The sequence below is a fragment of the Telopea speciosissima genome, unplaced genomic scaffold, assembly GCF_018873765.1.
Source record: "Telopea speciosissima isolate NSW1024214 ecotype Mountain lineage unplaced genomic scaffold, Tspe_v1 Tspe_v1.0063, whole genome shotgun sequence".
Taxonomy (NCBI): Eukaryota; Viridiplantae; Streptophyta; class Magnoliopsida; order Proteales; family Proteaceae; genus Telopea; species Telopea speciosissima.
Window position 1 is genome coordinate 59,227 of NW_025317399.1, and position 19,216 is coordinate 78,442.

The window sequence follows — 19,216 nt, forward strand, 5'->3', positions numbered from 1 at the left end:
ATGCATCTACTAGCTTAGTTTAACCTAACTCCATGGATTTATAGAAAGAAAAAATAGACTAAAAAGCATGATGTGAGTTAAAAGACCAAGTTTTTACAAAAAGCATACCTTTTCCTATGAAATCTCCTTCAATCTTTGATTTCAGCTTGTTGGATGATGCAAAGGAATTTTTTTTCCACTCCTCAATTCGTTTTCAAGTGTTGATTGGAAGCCCCAAGCCCCAAGTCGGTAAGTGTGAAAAATCAAGTTTGGAAGCAAGAATTCAAAGTTTCAAAACAGAGTTTAGGGAGTTTTTACCGCCAAGATGCTTGCTGTGTCGACTTTATGAGTAAAAAGAGGTTTTAATGGGTTTGTATTGAACGTATCGACTTGTATCGATATGTATCGGGCAGTATCGGCTGACACATCTCGATATGTATCGATACAAATCGATACGTAATAATGGCCATTTTAACCCCTTGTATCGATACGTATTGATTGTATCATATCGTATTGGCTGATACAATACGATATACAATACGATACAAGTGATTATTTTTTAATAAAAAAAAAAGAATCGGTAGTATCGTATCGATACCGATCAGCCGATACGATACGATATGGACCGATACTTTAAACCATGGGGGCAGGGACCAGTAGGAGGTTATTGTCCACGATGGGGGAGAGTAGAAAGGGGAGGAGGGATGGAGATTAGGAGTAGTGGAGGTAACGGTTTGTAGGATGGATGGAAGGACATCCTGATCTGCAACCACAGGTGGTTTGGGAAAACACAGGCTAGAGTCATGACAAAAAACTTTGCACACAAGGCAATGGAGAGGGCTCCATTCAAACACAACTTCTTGCTCAAACAAATAGCCTCGTTGTCAGTGACAGTGATGAAGGATAGCAGAGGCTCCTCAGCCGATACTTCACTACAGATTCGAGCATATGCTAGCCTATCTTTCCTCTTTGTTCTGGCATTAGAGTACAGGGATTTTCCTAGCACCGATCCTATAATACTAAGGCCATCTGTACACCCATAATGGAGAAGGCGGCCAGGTAGGGAGGTCCACTGAGGGATGGAACTGAGGTCAACACGATATAACTAAAGCATAGTTCGAGAACTCGCGAGATCTCGCTGAGTTCGGTTTTTTGAGAACCCGAGACGAGACGCCAGGCGATATTCAAAAGTCCAATATCTCGGCGAGATATCGGATCTTAGGTCCATATCTCGGTTTGACCCATTTTTAATGCCCATCTAACTTGACAGAACTCGCCATATCTCGGCGAGTTCTGTCCAAAACTCCCAAAAGTACTCTCTTCTTCCCAAAACTACTCTCTTTCTTCATTTTTTGGATGAATTTCAAGACTTCAACTGTGATTCAGCTGCACATTTGAAGATTCAACTACACATCTTCAAGATTCATCACAAATTTGAAGGATTTTTCAAAGGTAACCTATTTTTCCCCAAATCTATTTTTTCAAAAAATTTTGTTCAATCCTTGGTAGATTCATGTCATTTTAAGAAATGTTACATAACTTTGGACGATCTAGTACTTGATGGAATCCGAATTATTTTTCTGTTATTATTATTTTTATTATATTTTCTGCAAAAAAAAAAAATGATTTTTTTGAAAAAAGAAATTGAAAAAAATAGGATAAATAGTGATTGTTTGGAAGTGATTTTCATGTATGTTGGACAACTTTGGATGCTCTACAGCCTCATGGAGTCATTTTATTTTTTCACCCATTAAAAAAACTATTTTATTTTTCAGAATTAATAAATATATTATTGAAATTGTAAAAAAATATATAGTATTAAGGAAAAATACTTGTTTTTGTTGAAAAATTAAGCACAACATATGTACATAATGTCCAACTTCAAATGGTGTCAAATACATCATTACATTATAATATTTTATACTTTTTAAGATATAAATATTCTGAATAAAAATTCTAAATTTTATTTTTAATTAAGAAATAAATACTAGGGTTAGGGGATAAATAAAAGATAGCTATTTGATTGTTCTAGTAGCTTAACATTATGTTTAATAGTTACGAATACAATACTTTAAGTCTTTAATAGTTACTAATACATGCTTTTTTATGTAACAGTGTAAAAAGTAAGACATTTCGTACACAATGGGGGATATAGCATGGCAACATGGAGTCCCGATGTCCAAGGATAAAAAGAAGTCCAAGTGTAACTATTGTGGAAAGTTGCTATCTGGAGGAGCCACTAGGTTAAAACAACATTTGGCTGGTACAGGTAAGGACGTTGCCTCATGCAGAAATGTTCTGAGCCAAGTGAAAGTGGTTATGGCCCAACACTTGAGTGGAGGACGAGCAAAGAAAGCTGAGAGGGAAAGACAACAAACAGAGTTTGATGAGGCAGTATTAGAGAGGCCGGGTGTAGAGATCCATGGAGGAGATGATACTGAATATAAGCCTAAACCTGGTGAGTTTGAATCAAAGGCTGAGTGGAGAATTTACCAGCAGACTTTGGCAGAGAGTAGACAAAGTTTGCATTATGAGAATATGAGAAGATATGAGTATGCAAGAGGAGCTAGTGGATTTGGCTCAGTTGCACCAGTGCAACAAGATGAGAGGAGAAGAAGCACAGACATAAGACAAATCCCACGGCCCCCAACCAGACCACGAGCACATTCCCCAGATCCCATTTGTTAGCGGGATCCATCTATTTTTAGGCAACAAGATGCCTACCAGCCAACCATCCCGTAAGTGTTTGGTGATAAACAAGAGGAAGCACAGAAAGCCTTAAGCAAGTTCATGTTATACAATGGCATTCCAGTTAATATAGCACAAGGAACATACTATCATGTATTCCTTGACGCTGCAGGGAGGGCTGGCACAAGATGGAAGGGGCCTTCACCACATGACTTATATAATAGATATTTGCCTCAAGAGGTAAAGGAGTTGAAAGAGTACATTGAGGGTCTGAAGCCAAGGTGGGAGATGTATGGGGTTACCCTTATGACTGATGGTTGGACTGGACCTACTAGACAGTCCTTTATCAATTTTATGGTGAGTTGCAATGGGAAGATAGTATTCTTGAAGTCTGTCGATGCATCGAAGCATATAAAGGATGCATCATACTTGTAGAAGGAACTGAAGCTAGTGGTGGATGAGATAGGACCAAAGAACATTATCTAAATTGTGATGGATAACGGTTCTAACTTTAAAAAGGCTGGAGAGAAGTTGATGAATAAGAAGAGTAAGAGGATCTGCCTCTTTTGGACTCCATGTGCAGCACATTCCATTGATTTAATGTTGAAAGACAAGAGGAAGAAAACTTTGGTGGCAAGTATGGTAAATAGGGCAAGACAAGTAACCACTTTTGTAAATAACCATGGTTATGCTTTAGCCATGTTGAGGAAAATATGTAATGGCGATTTAGTAAGGCCTGGTGTTACTCGATTTGCCACCAATTACATTGCATTGAAGAGCTTTCAGACAAAGGTGATAGGTCTGAGGTCTATGTTTGCAAGTAAACAGTGGTTTGGTTGGCATGGGTCTAATTCAGAAAAAGGGAGGGTAGCACAACATACCATTACAAGTGACCAATTTTGGAAGGATTTGCATAAAGTTGTTGTCATATTAGAACCAGTGGTGGCAGTACTAAGGATGGTTGATACAGAGAAGAAGCCTACCTTGCCCCACATTTATGCTGCCCTTCAGAAGATGAAGGAAATGGTCAGAGCTGCGATACCCTGGAGTGCAAAGTCATACACTAACATCATTGGTGCGCGGTGGGAGAAGCACTTGAGTCATCCATTGCATAAAGCTGGAGTGTTCAACACTTCAACATACTTTACACTTTATATGAGTTTTTACATTTACATATTCAAACTCAAAAGCATTAAGTCACTAACAAATTATATTCTTGGTTTCCACTTTACAAGCATATTATCTGAATCCAAAGTATCAGTACTTCCATAATCTTGGGCTAGACACAGAGTTGTTAGTGGCAGTTCAAAATATTATTGAGAAGTTGGAGCCCAATGCCAAGACATAGGCTGAGTGCAATGATGAAGTGAGAATATTGGACTTGGTAGTTGGTACTTTGGTAGTAAGTAAAGGAATGTAATTACTAAGTAATAAATACTAATGCCTCTAACAATGTTTGAAATTTGAAATGAAAACAGATCCAAAACTTTAGAGAGGCTTCAGCCAAAAAGCTGAAGTGGAGGGTAGACAAAAGTCAGACCCTGGTAGGTGACATGACATTACATTTATGAATTATAATTTTATTCTTTTAGAATGTACATATTCTTAATATTCTATATTTGTAATGCAGCCGACTAGTAGGTGCTTTCTGGTACAAGTTCACCCAACCTGAGGAAGACAGCAGTGAGAGTGCTCTCACAAACTTGTTCATCCTCCGGATGCAAGCGCAATTGGATTACATTCTCTTTGATCCACTCAAAGAGGCGGAACAAATTGGATAGCAAACGACTGGAGCAGCTGGTGTATGTGCATTACAATATGAGACTAAGGATGACGCACATACGTGAAGGAATGGATACCAATGATAAAGAACCCATCGAACTAGCCAACATTTTCCAAGAGGACTCTGATGATGTGAAACCCACCTCTAAATTTAACTTTTTCGAACTTGTGTGATTACAGGTTCTGGTTCGGTGTCCATGCTTGCCTCTATGTTGTGGGCTGCATCGGTGGTGGATTCGGAGCAATCCATTGACTCGCCTATGGAGGATTCCGAGGAGCCAGCACAGCTAGCTATCCTTGAAACTGAAGATCCTACCGGGTCCCAGCACATCAGCTTCATATGCCAAACATGCTGGATTGAGCATATGCAGAACCTCACAATTTCCTAGGTTGGTTTAGGTAAGAATCTGTCTTTACAAATAAGACTGTACTTTTAATCGTGTATGGGGGGCAAAAAGGTAAATTTACCCTAGTGGGACCCACACCCTTTGTAGTCTGGGGCTGCCTGTGTGCCTGCATGCCTAGGCCCACATTTATGGTCTATTAGGTCTAAACCATAACTTAAAAACTAGTCTTAGGTAATTAATTATCTTTTAAAATCAGTTTTGAGAAATACATTATAAAAACTAATTCTATTAGCTATAGGCCAAACAGCCCTTAGTACTAACCTTATATATATAACTACTTAGCCAAAAATCATTCTATCCAAACCATAAGATCGATTCAGCTAAGGAAACCAAGGAAGAAAAAGGGAAAAGGAAGGAGAGAGAAGATTAGGGTTTGGAAATTTCTTCTCAAGTTGAAGACTTGGAGCTTGGAGAGTACTTTGGTGGAAGTCTTCATCTTCAATACAGCAAGGGTAAGGTAAGGTGTATACAATTCTGGAATCTCTTTCCTTCATCTCTTCTTCTTTGATTTTTTCTCTAAACCCATGGATTACCCAGCCCTACGACTTATAATTACTTAGGATGGTTGATTACTGATTAGAACCCTAAACCCTAACCTAATTAGACTAATCCAATACTCTAGGGCATCATCCCAAACCATTAAAACCCTAATTCCTTTATTTCCATACTTACCTGCCTTTTTACCTAGACAAATTTAGAAATCCTTTCTTTCCTCTTTAGAGTTGGAATCTGTGCATGGATGATACATGCAAATGGGTCATCATGAACCTATGGCTGTACCCTAGACCCCCCTAACTCAATTGTACTAAGCATGAAGCACGAAAAATAAAACCTAAAATAGCTACTGGTTTGGCCACCGGATTCAGACTGCTGAATCCTACGGCCAACCGGATTCAGGCTAAGTCTGAATCCGGTCCTCCCTGCAGTCCCAGTTTTGGTTCCAATATGCTTAGGGCTTTTACTTAAGGTTATTGCTGGACCTAATACATGATGTGTATTGATTATCTAGGCTGTGTGTCATCAGTTGGTGAGGTTAAAGTGTGAGTTGCAACACTCTATTGTCTAGGCTGTATCTCCAACTCCAGGTAAAGGGATTTGACTTTATTTTTTTTATGGAGTGTTTACTATTGTCTTTATGTTTACGCCTACTGCATCTGTTCATACACCATATTAATTGTTAAGGTTCATATAGGTTTATAGTCTTTTTCCTTTACATTAGCAATAACATGATTTAGGATGCATTTCATATTGCACTTGCATAATATTATTATGTTCTATAATTATTGTGAATGAGATGATGCTGGAACTGAGTTACTACCTTCTTACTGTTGAAACATATGACATCATGATAGAATGCATATGGTTAGGTTATCATAAACCCTGTGCTACGACCCTTGCCAACAGGGGTGAGGTGTTGGATAACCCGTGGCATGTCTGAAGGGTACATACCGGAATGTCATTCACTATCCCAGGTCTGAAGAGTACATACCAGAATGCGAACAAACAATAGGGTTAACATTGAGGGTTCGCCGGGGTCTGATGTGTTCATTCCGGAATCGGCGGGTCTTCACCGTAGTAGAGTGGTATTCCTGGGTGACCGATGTTTGATTTGCGGTTCCGGGACTGGGAATATCATACCTACTACAGTAGCACTTATACCTCATGTGACTTAGAACTGTTGCTAGAAGCATCCTTAGTCTAGGTCATGCATCATGGACTATATGCACATGCTTGCATGTTTTCCCTTGCTGGGCTCAGTGGAGCTCACCCCTGTGGATATCCCTCTTTTTCAGATAGTGTGGCTGGTTCTAAGAAACTAGATGATGGACTTGTTACCGCTTCGGACTTCCACATCGATGAAGGTCGTACGGTACAGGAGTTTGAAATTCATGAGGCGTCCTGTGGATGTGATGCTTGCGCGTTGGCATGATTTGGCCTAACAGAGCAGGCTATTCCCTTTTTGTGTTTATATATTACTTTTGTGTAGTATAAGCTTTAGATATTGTTACACTTTTGTCTTGTATTACTTTGTAAGAACTATAATGATGCAATACAAAGCTTCAGTCAATGTAAATATCTAGTTATCACTTGATCTCCTTATTTATTGTTGTTATTATTACTTCTTATTTTCTTCCGCTACGATGAATTACTGTATTTTGATGAATTGTAAATGGGAGTACTGTACTGATGATCCTGGAGGATTGATTAGGTGCCATTTGGCATCCGGTCACACCATGCCCTTATTAATCGGGCCGGGGTGTAATAGATGATGATGAGGATCCCCTATTCCAGTGGGTGAAGGATCGTGGTACACCAGATATGGATCAACCTGGGGGTAGGCTCGACCCCACCATTGCGTTCGTAACCGGTACAGATGTTGAGGACTATATGTCGCAAAAGGGGCGTGTGCACATTCAGAGTCACCGAGACCTTTTGAGGCTGCAATAAGAAGTGTTGCTGCTGGTGGTGGTGATGATGGTGATGGTGGTGATGGTGGTGATGGCGATGGTGGTGATGGTGATGACACTGCTGATGGTGGTAGCATGCGAAGTGGTGGTTATTACGATGATCGTCATGAGGGGATGCGCGAGCAGTACCAGTATGATGTGGGAACACAGGTTAGCCCTGTGCGTTACACAGATGAGTCTCAGTTTACTCATGCCACACAGGATCGAGACCATGGTAGCCACGCTACATACAAAAGAAAGAAGGGTCGCAAACAATCACAGGCTCAGGATGATGACATGAGTATGAACACCATGCTTGCAAGTTTTGAAAGCATGAGTATAGATACTACTAGTGAGCAACAGTCATGGCATTCATCTCAGCCTATCATGACTATGATTATGGCCAGGAGAGCACTGGTTCCGAATATAGTGGCTATGGTCAGTTTGGGCAGTCAACACATGAGTTTGACAATCAAAGCACTAGGTCTGGTTTTGGGTCCATATTCCCAGTCCCAAACCACCCATACCCATACATGCCTTAATATGACAGTAGCAATGGATCTCACGCCTCAAACTAACCACCTCCGCCTCTTCTATACCCTAGGATAGGGGAGTTGGAATATGTTGATGACAACACTTATGAGTGTTGTGGCAAACTATGTGCAAAACTACAGCAACACTATGACATGGGAATTCTATGTGGATATGGTTGGGATTGAATACATCAACATATCACATTTTATGTAACATTTGTTTAAAGATTGATGTATTGTACACTTTAACATTTCTAATGCTTATTTAAGTTGTTTTACATTAATTGAATGTTTAGATTGCTTTCTATTACTAAACTATTTTTAGAGTAGGGTATTTTAGTACTTCGTCACATACAAACCTATGGTCCAAAGTGAAACTCATATTTGGACTTTGTTTTTGCAAATCTGATAATGTCATTATATTTAAATGGCCTAAAATAGGCTGAATACCAAGTTTCAGACCCAAACTAGGTCTAAAACCCACCGAGTTGAGGCTTCGAGTCGGGAAAAAAAAATGTACCAACTCAGTGAGATCTCAACTCGACTCAGTTTTTCCACGGACCAAGTTGGTACCGAGATCCGAGTTCTCGAACCTTGAACTGAAAATACTGATCCTACAAGCGGAGGAATATAGGTTCCTGGCTGACTTATCACAGACTTCCTTCCAAGCCGCACTACTTGTCGATTCCATCAGAAAACTTGGAAGACAAAGAACCCGGGTAGGTATCAACTTTCCTTGTATTCTCCATTGCTTGGTTAATGAGAGTTTGACAACATTGAATAGTGGTCGGCTTCCAATGAAGTAGCCAACCAGTGAGTTAAGCCAAAGACCAGCCTCCTCTTCCAGCAAACTAGTCAGACAATAGGCTATCTTAGTGCTTCCAACAACGGAAAGGGCAACAAAGTGTAAAGGAAGGCCCTCACTGGAATGCGGAGGAGCCTGGCAGAAGAGAGCACTCCAAGCCATTCTAGTGGGGGAAGGGGAGGGGGCAGCAGGGGAAGTATGGTGAGGTAAGGGGGAATGGGATCTGCATGGTGATGGCACCACATCAAGGAGGCCATCACTCAGGGGAGAGCCAGCCATGGAGGCCAGCATGCAGGGAAGGACTAGCAGAAGAGAGCACTTCAAGCCATTCCAGTTGGTGAGCTTTTACCATATTACCTTGACTAGTTGACCTTTAACTGGTTATAAATCTAAATTTAACCCAAAGAAGAATTTAGCAACATGAAACTCAGCTCTTTGTAACATTTCCAAGTCAATAGTGAGAGACTAATAGATATTAAGATCCTCCAACATACCCTTCAGTGCACTGTAACACTCACCAACAGATTGTCTCCCTGCTTAAAGTTGAAAATCTTCCCATAATGTCAAGATAAAAACCTCTCTTTAAATCGTCCCAAACACCCTTAGCTGTGGTGTCCTACATAACATTTGCGGCAATGGCTTGTTCCATACTATTCCATAACCTCACAAGAGTGTCATTTTCCTGCATCCACTCGGCATAATCTTTTGAATCAGTGGTTGGTGGTGTAGATGTGAGGTATTTTAACTTGCCTTTGGCATTTATGTAAACTTCGACAGCTTGTACCCACAACAAGTAATTAGAAGCTCCATTGAGCTTAAAAGTAGTGATTTGGATATTGACACCGTCCCCAGGAGTCTTGGAGCTCATTATATTAGTCAACAAATAACAAGACCAAATACTCCTGTCACGGAAGAAGCCTAGTAGAGAGAAAACACAGCCACTGGGAGAAACAGTAGCAATAAGGCCAAGAGTCTCAAGGATAACACAACCAGAGAAAAATCACCCAAAGAAATCACAGCCACAAGCAGAAACTTCAATCAAAGAAGAATGTAGATGCGATAGAACATCAAATCAACATCTAATGCAGAAAACTAGGGCAAGAAAAACCATGAATAGCAAGCACCAGTCAAACCGCAAGGAGACAGTGCTAAAAAATTACAGAAAACAGTAACTCCTCAAATCACATAGGGCAAAACAATTCTGATATTTGTGAAACTTTGCTCAAACCACAGTCAATGTATAGAGAATAAATCTGCAAAGACTCACAAAGATCTGTGACCAGCAAAAGTATGGTTATTGAAAACTTGCAAAGATTAGGGTTTTGAAAAACCTAGAAGGGCAGAACAGATCTGATGAACAAGAAAGAGGACGATCAGATCTCAACAAACCCATCACAGTCATATACCAGAGCCACAAAGGAAGATATAATCAGCAACATATTCAATCTCCAACTGCAGGGATGAAAACTTCATGCGCAAGAAAGAAAAATTGATCGTTGGGCAGAGAGGATCATGCACAGGATGAAATCTCCACCATAATAAATCACAGCAGTACTTACAATGAATAATAGTCACCATCAATGCTGAAACCCTAGTTTTTTCATATATTACAAACTAGGGTTTCATGGTAAAGAGGGGCAGCAATAGGTGGCTGCACACTAAAGGAGGAAAAAATGAAAAAGATCTCTCAAACCAGGAAAGGAGGGTTTAATTACTGATTGAACCTGCTCTGATACCATTAAACAATATCAGAAACAGGTGAACCAGATCTGAAGGTTAAGAAGAAGAGATACAAGCCTATGAAGGACACTGACTCTTGGTTAGACAGTATGACCTAACTGAGAGTAGTAAAATCTATTTATAATAAAAAATAAAAATAAAAAAAGAGCAACCCATTGTACGAGGCTCTTGCTACTGCAGGGTCTGGGAGGGGCAAATGTATGCAGCCTTAAACCCCTGCTTCACGGGAGAGGCTGTTTCCAAGTTTTGAACCCGCAACCAACAGGCTGCAATTGCGCAACTTAACCGTTGTATACCCCTGACTGACTAGTAAATCTATTTATCATAAGGAGAATAAAACCCAATTACAAGTATACCCCTGACTAACTAGAAGACATTAATTATAATTCAGAATTACCCAAACTACCTCTGTGGCAGTACAAAATATAGAAATCTCAACACCTTTTAGCTGGCAGTGATGGTCGTGGTCATGGCTCTGCATTTCCTTGAAGAGGTCATGGTTCAGAGGGGGGGGGGTTGAGTATGTGGTACTGGTGGAGGTAGAGGACAGCAAACCAACCAAGCCTTATTTCATTGTTTGCACTATGTCATAGTCAATCATACTGTTCGTAAGTGTTGGGTCAAGTATGGCAAACCTCAATGGACGCAGCAATTTGCAAATACTTAAATAACTAAGGGGAGCTCTGGCGTGGTGTCACCAATGGCATTAAGTGGTCAATCAATGTATTCGTCTCGTGATGATTCAGTCACCCAATAACTGAAACTTGTCCAGCAGCATAAATCATCTACTTCCTCATCCACTGCTACACTAGCCCATACAGATACTGTTGTGATACAAAATTCTTAACAAAGGTGTTGAGGACGGTTGACTCAAAGAAGAAGTCGACCATGCAACACTTATATGGTGCAGAGGATTTGATGAAGGAACATGTGAGTTGCAGCACCATGTCCTAGCAAGACAGCTAGGAGAGGCAATCTACTGCACAATGCTAGTGAGTTTTTTTTTTAACCTAACTATGGCCAACTTGCTTTACATTTAGATCCTCAGTAAGTATTTGTAACTATCTCAACATTAAGTACCAAATTACCAATACAAACACAATCTTGGGATGAATCAATACCTCATTGATGCAATGGAAGATGTGGTGAAAAAGTTAAAGCCAAACTCGTCTGTACAAGCAAGTTGCAACAATTAAGTAAGACTAGTACTTCGTTAAGTACTTGGAAATACATCTAATTATAACATGGTATCGATGCTTACATCAGCAATCATTGGGTGCGTATAGATAAAGAACTTAAGAAATGCCCCTAGATCTTTTAGCCACACAACTGCAAGGTCTAATCGGGAAACTACTGCTCCTGCTTTATCCATCACCTTAGTTTCTTAGTTTAGCATTAGTATGGGCCAAGTACCAACAAGAAAAATCTTAATACATCAGTGCAGGAAAATGGTGGATTCTATATGGGAGAAATGCACCAAATTTGAGGAACATGGATTTGAAATTGAAGATAGGTGCTCACCTAGACATGTTCTGCCTCCAGATTTGAGCATAACTGGAGTACATTCAACCCTATCCACTCCAAAAGGCAGAACCGATTGGTCACGAACAGCATCAGAAACTGAACATGGAGCACATACATATGGGCATGGACAATAACAATGACCCAATCAAGCTCAACAAAGTCTTCTAGGAGGAATCAAAAGAGGAAGATCCCCTTTACGAGTAGGGACCGAGGCACCCCTGTATTGGATGCAAATGGGTTTTAATGTCGACGCATTTATGTCACATGAGGGTCAGGTGCAGTCACAAACATCATAGACTTTACAGTTTACAGTCCCAACATGGCTTGGGAGATAATGAAGAAGACATCGACTGATCTACATCCACTTGAACAACGACACCGTCTGCCGGTAATAGTGATGATTGGGGTGATCTACCTGTAGTTGGGAGTAAGAGGGAGGAGAGGAAGAGGAACATCATGAGCAGACTGACAAACCCATCCAATTCACAGGGGAGACTCAGTTCGATCATGCCACATAGGATGCCGACCACAATGCACGTGCCCCTCGTAGGGGTTACTCGAGAATCTGTGTCGTCAGTTTAGAGCATATGAGGAGATAGCATGGATATAGAGATCATAAGCTTGCTTGGCACTCTTGGCTGACTGAGTATTGAAGAAGGTAGTGGATGGCATGCACCCTCCTTTGCCGAAGATGGCTCTAGTTCTGATTATGGTGAATACCATGGGTATGGTGGGTATGGTGGATATGGCCATTATAGTGGTGGTTCTTCATTACCTAAGTCTGAGGGTTAGTCACGAAATGGGTCATCTTTTGTGGAGAGAATCTTCTCATACCTAGCCTCCCAACCATGTATGCCCACTACACTAAGCAATTAAAGTGGGTCAACATATTCACCTTCACAACCCGGTTATCTATACTCTAGGTTGAGTAATCTTGCATATGTTAACGATTCCACCTAAAGGGCTGCTGGAAGACATTTCCGGCATTTGTCATAGAGTTTGAAAAACGGTTCCGTCAATCCCAAGGGGAGGGGCAACCTAGTGATTTTGACCCTCCACATAATAGTAACTAGTAAGTGATATTGAGTTCTGGGGTTGTAGATTTGTAATGCACTTAGAGACTGTCTATGATTACACTTTTTGACAATGTATTGCGGATATGTAGCGGTAAATTGTATTACACTTTGATAAATGTGGAATGCTTTCTGATTTTATACTTCTTCATTCCTAATGCTTATTTCAATTGTTTTGATTAAATGTTGTGTATTTTATGCCTAGATTATGTACAGTTGTAAAAGAGAGAGGATAGTATGCTATGTTATACACTTATACACTACAAACATAGGGTCCAAAACCAAACTACCACTTTGGGTCTTCGTTTTTCCAATTTAATGATTCAAACATGTGTAATAATGCTTAAATAGGCACTATCTGAAGTTTCAGGAGAAAATTCATTATATGGTCCCTGAAATGGCCATTTTTCTCTTTCAACCGAAATAGACCAAATTTTTTTTTGGGTGAATAAAAGAATTCATTAACAAAGAAAGAAGGGCCCTCGAAGGGGAAACTACAAAAGCCCACGGCTAAGAAAAGCTTCAGCTAGAGGGAGCTGAAGCAGAAAAGGAAACATTTGAAAGACCCCAGGAGGGGCAGTCAATAATTTGGAGGAGATTCCAAAGGAAATGGAATCCCAAATCTGTTGAAAGGAACGAGAATTGGAGGTCCATTTCCTGATATTCCGCTCCATCCAAATATGGTTAAGGGCAGCACAGAAGGCCATCTTTCCCACAGTGTCGCAGATAGAGGATCCACCAAAGGTCATATCAACCTAAATCCATTCTTTAGAGAAGTTGAGAATCCTTCTTTGGGTAGGCCAGCACTTGGATGGAATGCCTTTCCAGATGGCCCTGGAGGTAGGACAATCAAAGAAAAGATGAGCCGAGTCTTCAATACTGCTCCAACAAAGGCAGCAGGCATTGGAAACCTGGATCTGACGCCTGCGGAGAAAAGCTTGCGTAGGAAGACAATCAGTGAAGACTCTCCAAGCAGTGAAGCAGTGGCGAGGGATGTGATGCTTGAACCAGAGCAGCTTCCTCCAGATAGCAGTCGAACCTTTGAATCGGATAAGATTCCAAGCTCCCTTGGAGGAGAAAATATGCGAGCTGTTTGCAATCCAAGAGACACTGTCTCCCCTAGAAGGCAGTCTTCTTTGGATGGACTGAAGATCATTCCAAATAAGGGCAAGCGGCTGGGAAGAGGTAGGGGGGGAGCCCAATCATCCTGGTGGAGAATGTCAGCAACAAGAGCCTGCCTATGGAGACTTGTAGCATAGATTGTCCATGGGGTAACAAGGTGATGTAATATTCCTTTGGGGTGCCAATTATTCAACCAAAGAGGAGTGGAGAGACCGTCGCCAATGTGGTTGAGGATGTAACTTTGAACAAGATGACGAGTCTCAAGGATCTTATGCCAAACCCAAGAAGCATCAGAGGAGACAGTCCAAATAGAGTCTTGGCGGAGAAGGCCCGAGTGAACCCAGTCTACCCAAATGCTCTTCTTCTTAGAGGCAATCTTCCAGATGAGCTTGATAATACCAGCCAAGTAGACATCTTTGATTCTTCTAATGCCCAGGCCACCCTCCTTTTTTGGGAGGCACACTGAAGCCCATCTAATGGGGTGGAGAAACCTTGGTGAATCAGTCCCTTTCCAAAGGTAAGCAGCAAACATAGATTCCAAGGACTTGATGGTTGCTTGCGGAAGCCCATAAATACTAGACCAGTAGATGTAAGAAGCCTCTAAGACAGATCTAATAAGCACCAGCCTGCCTGCATAGGAGAGAAGTTTGGCTTTTCATAACTGAAGTCTTTTCCTAATAAGGTCCAACATGGGAGTGCAATGATGAGCAGAGAGCCTGGCTGGAATCAAAGGGAGACCCAGATACTTGACTGGCAGATGACCCTCATGGAAACCTGATCTCTCCAAAAACTCCCCTTTGACAGGGTCTGGAATACTAGCAAAGAAGATAAGGGACTTGGAAGGGTTGATGCAAAGACCCGAAATCTCATGAAATTGCTGCAAACAGAGCAAGATACACTAAAGAGAGGCGATGGAGGCCTTTGAAACTATCATCAAGTCATCGGCAAAGGAGGGCGAGAGCCCAGAACGTTACCTACCAAGCTGTTCTCCCAGAGCTTAGCTTCAAATTCCAGAACTTCAGAAGGGCAGAGGGCCACCTTAAATGAGCCATCCAGAGAAGGGGCAACTAAATGGAGGGGCAGTCCATCAGACGAGGGAGCAGAAGCAGGGATGAAGAGGGATGTCCAGGGAGCCGAAGAGGGGGGTTGAGGGGCAGGGGAGGAAGGACCAGGGGATGGAGGAGGAGGAGCAGGACTGTGAGAAGAGGCCCGCATTGTGCCAAGAGAGACAGCAGAGGGGAGGGACAATCATGCCGGCCAGGAGGGCCGGCGGGACCAGAGACTAGCTTCAAGCATTCTAATTTCCAAAATAGACCAAATTTCATCCCCATTTCGCCAAAATATTTTGGTTTCAGGCCAGAGCGAAAAGGGGCCAAAATGAAAATTTTCAAACCTTGCTCCAAGAACTGCAAAATTGTGTTTGATTTGACACTAATTTTGCATACATGTAAGATAGCTGATTACAAACTGTTCTAAGGCAATGAATAATGCACCAGATAATTCTAAGCCAACTAAATAATGAAAACTTGCTCTACGTTACCCAATGCATCAGTTACCAAGAAATGTAAGGATGACTTAAAATGCAATGCAAATTTAAACATGGTTTAATTTCTTATTCTTTCTAATGACATCACCTTAAAAGAGCAAATGGAGAAGGAATTATCCTTGTAGTTTAAGTTTAAATACAGCAAAACAATCCTTCAAACACAAGGTTAAAATAAATGGTATGCACAATTGCACAACACTAGAAAAAATGTGCCAGCATGATATGAAAGAAGAGTCTGGAACATTACCAGATCAAATTTCTACATTTGTCCACAACCGGCTGTGACTTAACCTTCAAAAGTAAGTTAAGAAGGTTCAAGTCAAATACGCATGAAGAAAAGCTAGGGATCTATATTATCAGTGATGATATGAGAAGAAAAAATAATGACGAGGACATTCCAAACTAAACGACCAAACTGGCAAATATTTTACCTCTAGAGGAGCGAAAGAAATTATACAAATGGTCAATGTATTATTCAAGTTCATTACAGGCTTTTGAAAAGCTCCATTATGATATCCTATTAGATCCTCTGAGATCTTCTTAGTTAATAAGTTGTTATAAGTGTGTCCTAGGCTCCTAGGGAATACCTAGGTGTCTTGGTCGCCTAGGCAACACCTAATCGCCTTATTGGTGCCACATGGCGTCCAGGCCCCCTCCAACACCTTAGGTTGCCTAGACGCCATGACAACTATGTTCAATGGAGAAACAGTTGAAGAGATATATAACAGTACAGTTACATGGAGAAAGAGTTAAAAGATATATAACAGAACAGTTATATTTTTATATACCTGATACCTCAACGCAATATTTGATTATTGACTTGTTCATTGAACATATGGTTATGAATGGAAAAAAAAATTTCTTTTCCCATTACCAACAATAAAAGTACGTAGGAAGTCCAAATACTCTGTTCCCCAACATTTCATAAGCATAGGCAGGTGATCGATATTAAATTACAATTCGTAACTACTCTTCAGACCTCAAAATACAACAAGAAAAAGGTCAAAATAACTGATTATCTTCTGATATGGCAATACGAAAAATAGTATTACGATCCATAATAGCAAATAACAAGAGAAATAAACAACGGATTTGTTAAAAAAGATTAACAAAATAGAAGATTCCATGTAAAGTATTTCATAGAAAAGGTGAACCTAAAACTGTCCTCCGTATAAAAAATTACTTGCAGTAGCAAGTCAATAAATTTACATACATATTGGAGCACAAAAGCAAGGGGGTATGCAATATAAAGAATAATGGTCATACCTCACCTCCAGTTTGGAAGGCCCATGAAATGTTCCCAGTCATGAAATCAAGAAAATAGATTTTCCCTTTATAACACCCAACAACAACCTGCAGGGAGATAAAAATAAATTCCACTAGTGAAGCTTCTCTTGGCAACCTAATCCAATTTCTGTTTTTCTAAAGCTAAAAGTAAAATGAAAGATAGACCTGAGAAAAATCACTAGTAATTGCTGCTGAACATTCAATCCGACCTTCTAATTTTACTTGCCACTGGACAAAACCACTAAAACAGATAATGTGATAATCAGCATAACTTTGCTATCAGAAGCTCAATCAAAAGTTGATTCAAGATATTCTAATTTTATATGCATTATTGCAAGAACATCTCGATAGAAGTGAACAGTTATTCCAACTATGTAAAGTATAGTCAGGGTGTTTGGATTGCAGCAAAAGTTTTCATGCGTTTGACAAGTGATAATCATTAACCTTTATGGATGTACTTCTTTTAATGAATACTATAACATCGTATAAAGAATACTGGTACACATGAATATGACAATCCCATCAATCATTGGGCATTCCTAGAAGGTAAGAAATGCATATCACCAGACAAAGCATCACCTTTCCCTCGTTTATATAATTGAAGACGATGACATAAACAAGAAAAATACTTCATGTAGATCAAGGTTGGATAAGGGCAATTGGTCATGTTTGCTATCATGTATAAGCTCATACCTAGGTTCACAACTCATACATTGTCCTGGCACATGTCAAAAAACCATATACAATTCATTAATCATGAAATAGCAATTTTGCCTTTATTACATGTGCAAATAGAAAAGGTCTGTTAATTATTAAAAAAGACGATGAGTTCCTTAGATATATACCTGCCAATCTGTGTCAGTTTCAGGTATACATCACCTTTATTGAATATTGCTACTGCTTTTCCAGAGTATGGCATGGGTCACTTCCCAGTTCCCAGTACCAACCCTAGTAGGTCAGGCATATGCTGTCAATTTTTGAGAGAGAGAGAGAATTCATTGATATTTCTATGGAGGAAGTTGGATATATAAGAAATGTTATAATGGATATTTTTCAAAAATCCTTCATGAAATTCACTTTAGAACACCTTAAAGTGTCTGCAGGCATGTATGGGATTTCAAAAACCGTATTATTTACAATATGCAGCTTGGATTACAAGCAAGTCTAAAGTTGCTTCATAAGTTGTTTTTCAAACCTACTATCCACAACTTCTAAGTAGCACCCCTGGTTTCCTGAAGATCTAGTAATCTCTGTATTTTCAATTTCTTCTATAGCCTACACTTCATTTTTAGTTAAAGTTGATTTGGTAAAACTAAACAAGAAACTGAAGTTTTTTGACAGGCATTCCTTTTAGAATTGAGTAGCATCTCCAATAAGAAGAAGGACCACTTCATCAACATATTGGTAGATATTTCTGGAAGAGATCATTATTTCTGTGTTTAACAAAGGAACAGAAGTCGCAATTCAAAACCTATAAAATAGTGCTTACCTTATGGCATTGACACACAGGAATATCTGTGAATGAGATCCAATAAATAAGTATGTTTGGCCTTCAGTGAACACAACCAATGGTGATGCATCCACACATGATTCCAAATGAACTTTCCATAATTCACGCATGCTGCCTTTTCTATTTCTGTGAATTTCAACTGACCAGCATGGGTCTACATCATTGATCTCATAATCCCCTTTGCATATTACCTTGTTACTACGGCTGAATGAATATGCTCTAGATAAATTAAAGCTGGAAAACAATGGTTGGATATTTTGTGGCAGTAAGCTTGCTGAATTTGTGTACAAACTTGAATCTGTTTTCAGATATTTTGAACTATCAGGCAAATTGTCACTCCTTTCAGAAAGGATTGTAAGTGACTTGGATTTGTATAGATTAGTATCCACAGAGTCTGATAAACGCAGCATCTTTCCCTCGTCTAGTTTTGGCCTTACAACCCAATCCGCAAAAATGTTGAAGTTATCCTTATATGATCCTTCCTTTTCTAGGACATTTCGAAGCTTAGATGCACTTGGAAAGATATATAGCAATCTCATATCAATTCCTAATTTATAAGCAACTTGTGCTGCAGTAATTGAATTCCCACCCATCATGAAGAAATCATCATCATCCGCAACCTTTTCAACCATCAAAGTATTACAAAAAGCCTGTCAAAGAAGGAGCAAATCATGTCTTATATGTAAAACAGAGTATAGTATTAGTACATATGAATTCAGAGGTTATAGAAACATAAATATTAAAGATTCAGTCATCAAGAGTTACCTCAAACG

The 19,216-nt window shown here is 40.0% G+C and overlaps 1 protein-coding gene across 3 annotated transcripts in view; it reads right to left on the reverse strand.

The window, feature by feature from the left end:
- LOC122647487 (putative acyl-activating enzyme 19) overlaps positions 1-19,216 on the reverse strand; it is a 98,894-nt gene that overhangs the window by 39,226 nt on the left and 40,452 nt on the right. For all 3 annotated transcript variants that reach the window (XR_006330906.1, XM_043840875.1, XM_043840874.1), the window contains exons 5-8: positions 18,423-19,093; positions 17,099-17,174; positions 16,913-16,999; positions 15,894-15,937 (exon numbers count right to left, since the gene is read on the reverse strand). Coding sequence is in view for 2 of the 3 variants with exons in the window: in XM_043840875.1 (XP_043696810.1) it covers positions 15,894-15,937; positions 16,913-16,999; positions 17,099-17,174; positions 18,423-19,093 (878 nt within the window). In the remaining variant the exon portion in view is untranslated. The remainder of the gene's footprint in view (positions 1-15,893; positions 15,938-16,912; positions 17,000-17,098; positions 17,175-18,422; positions 19,094-19,216) is intronic.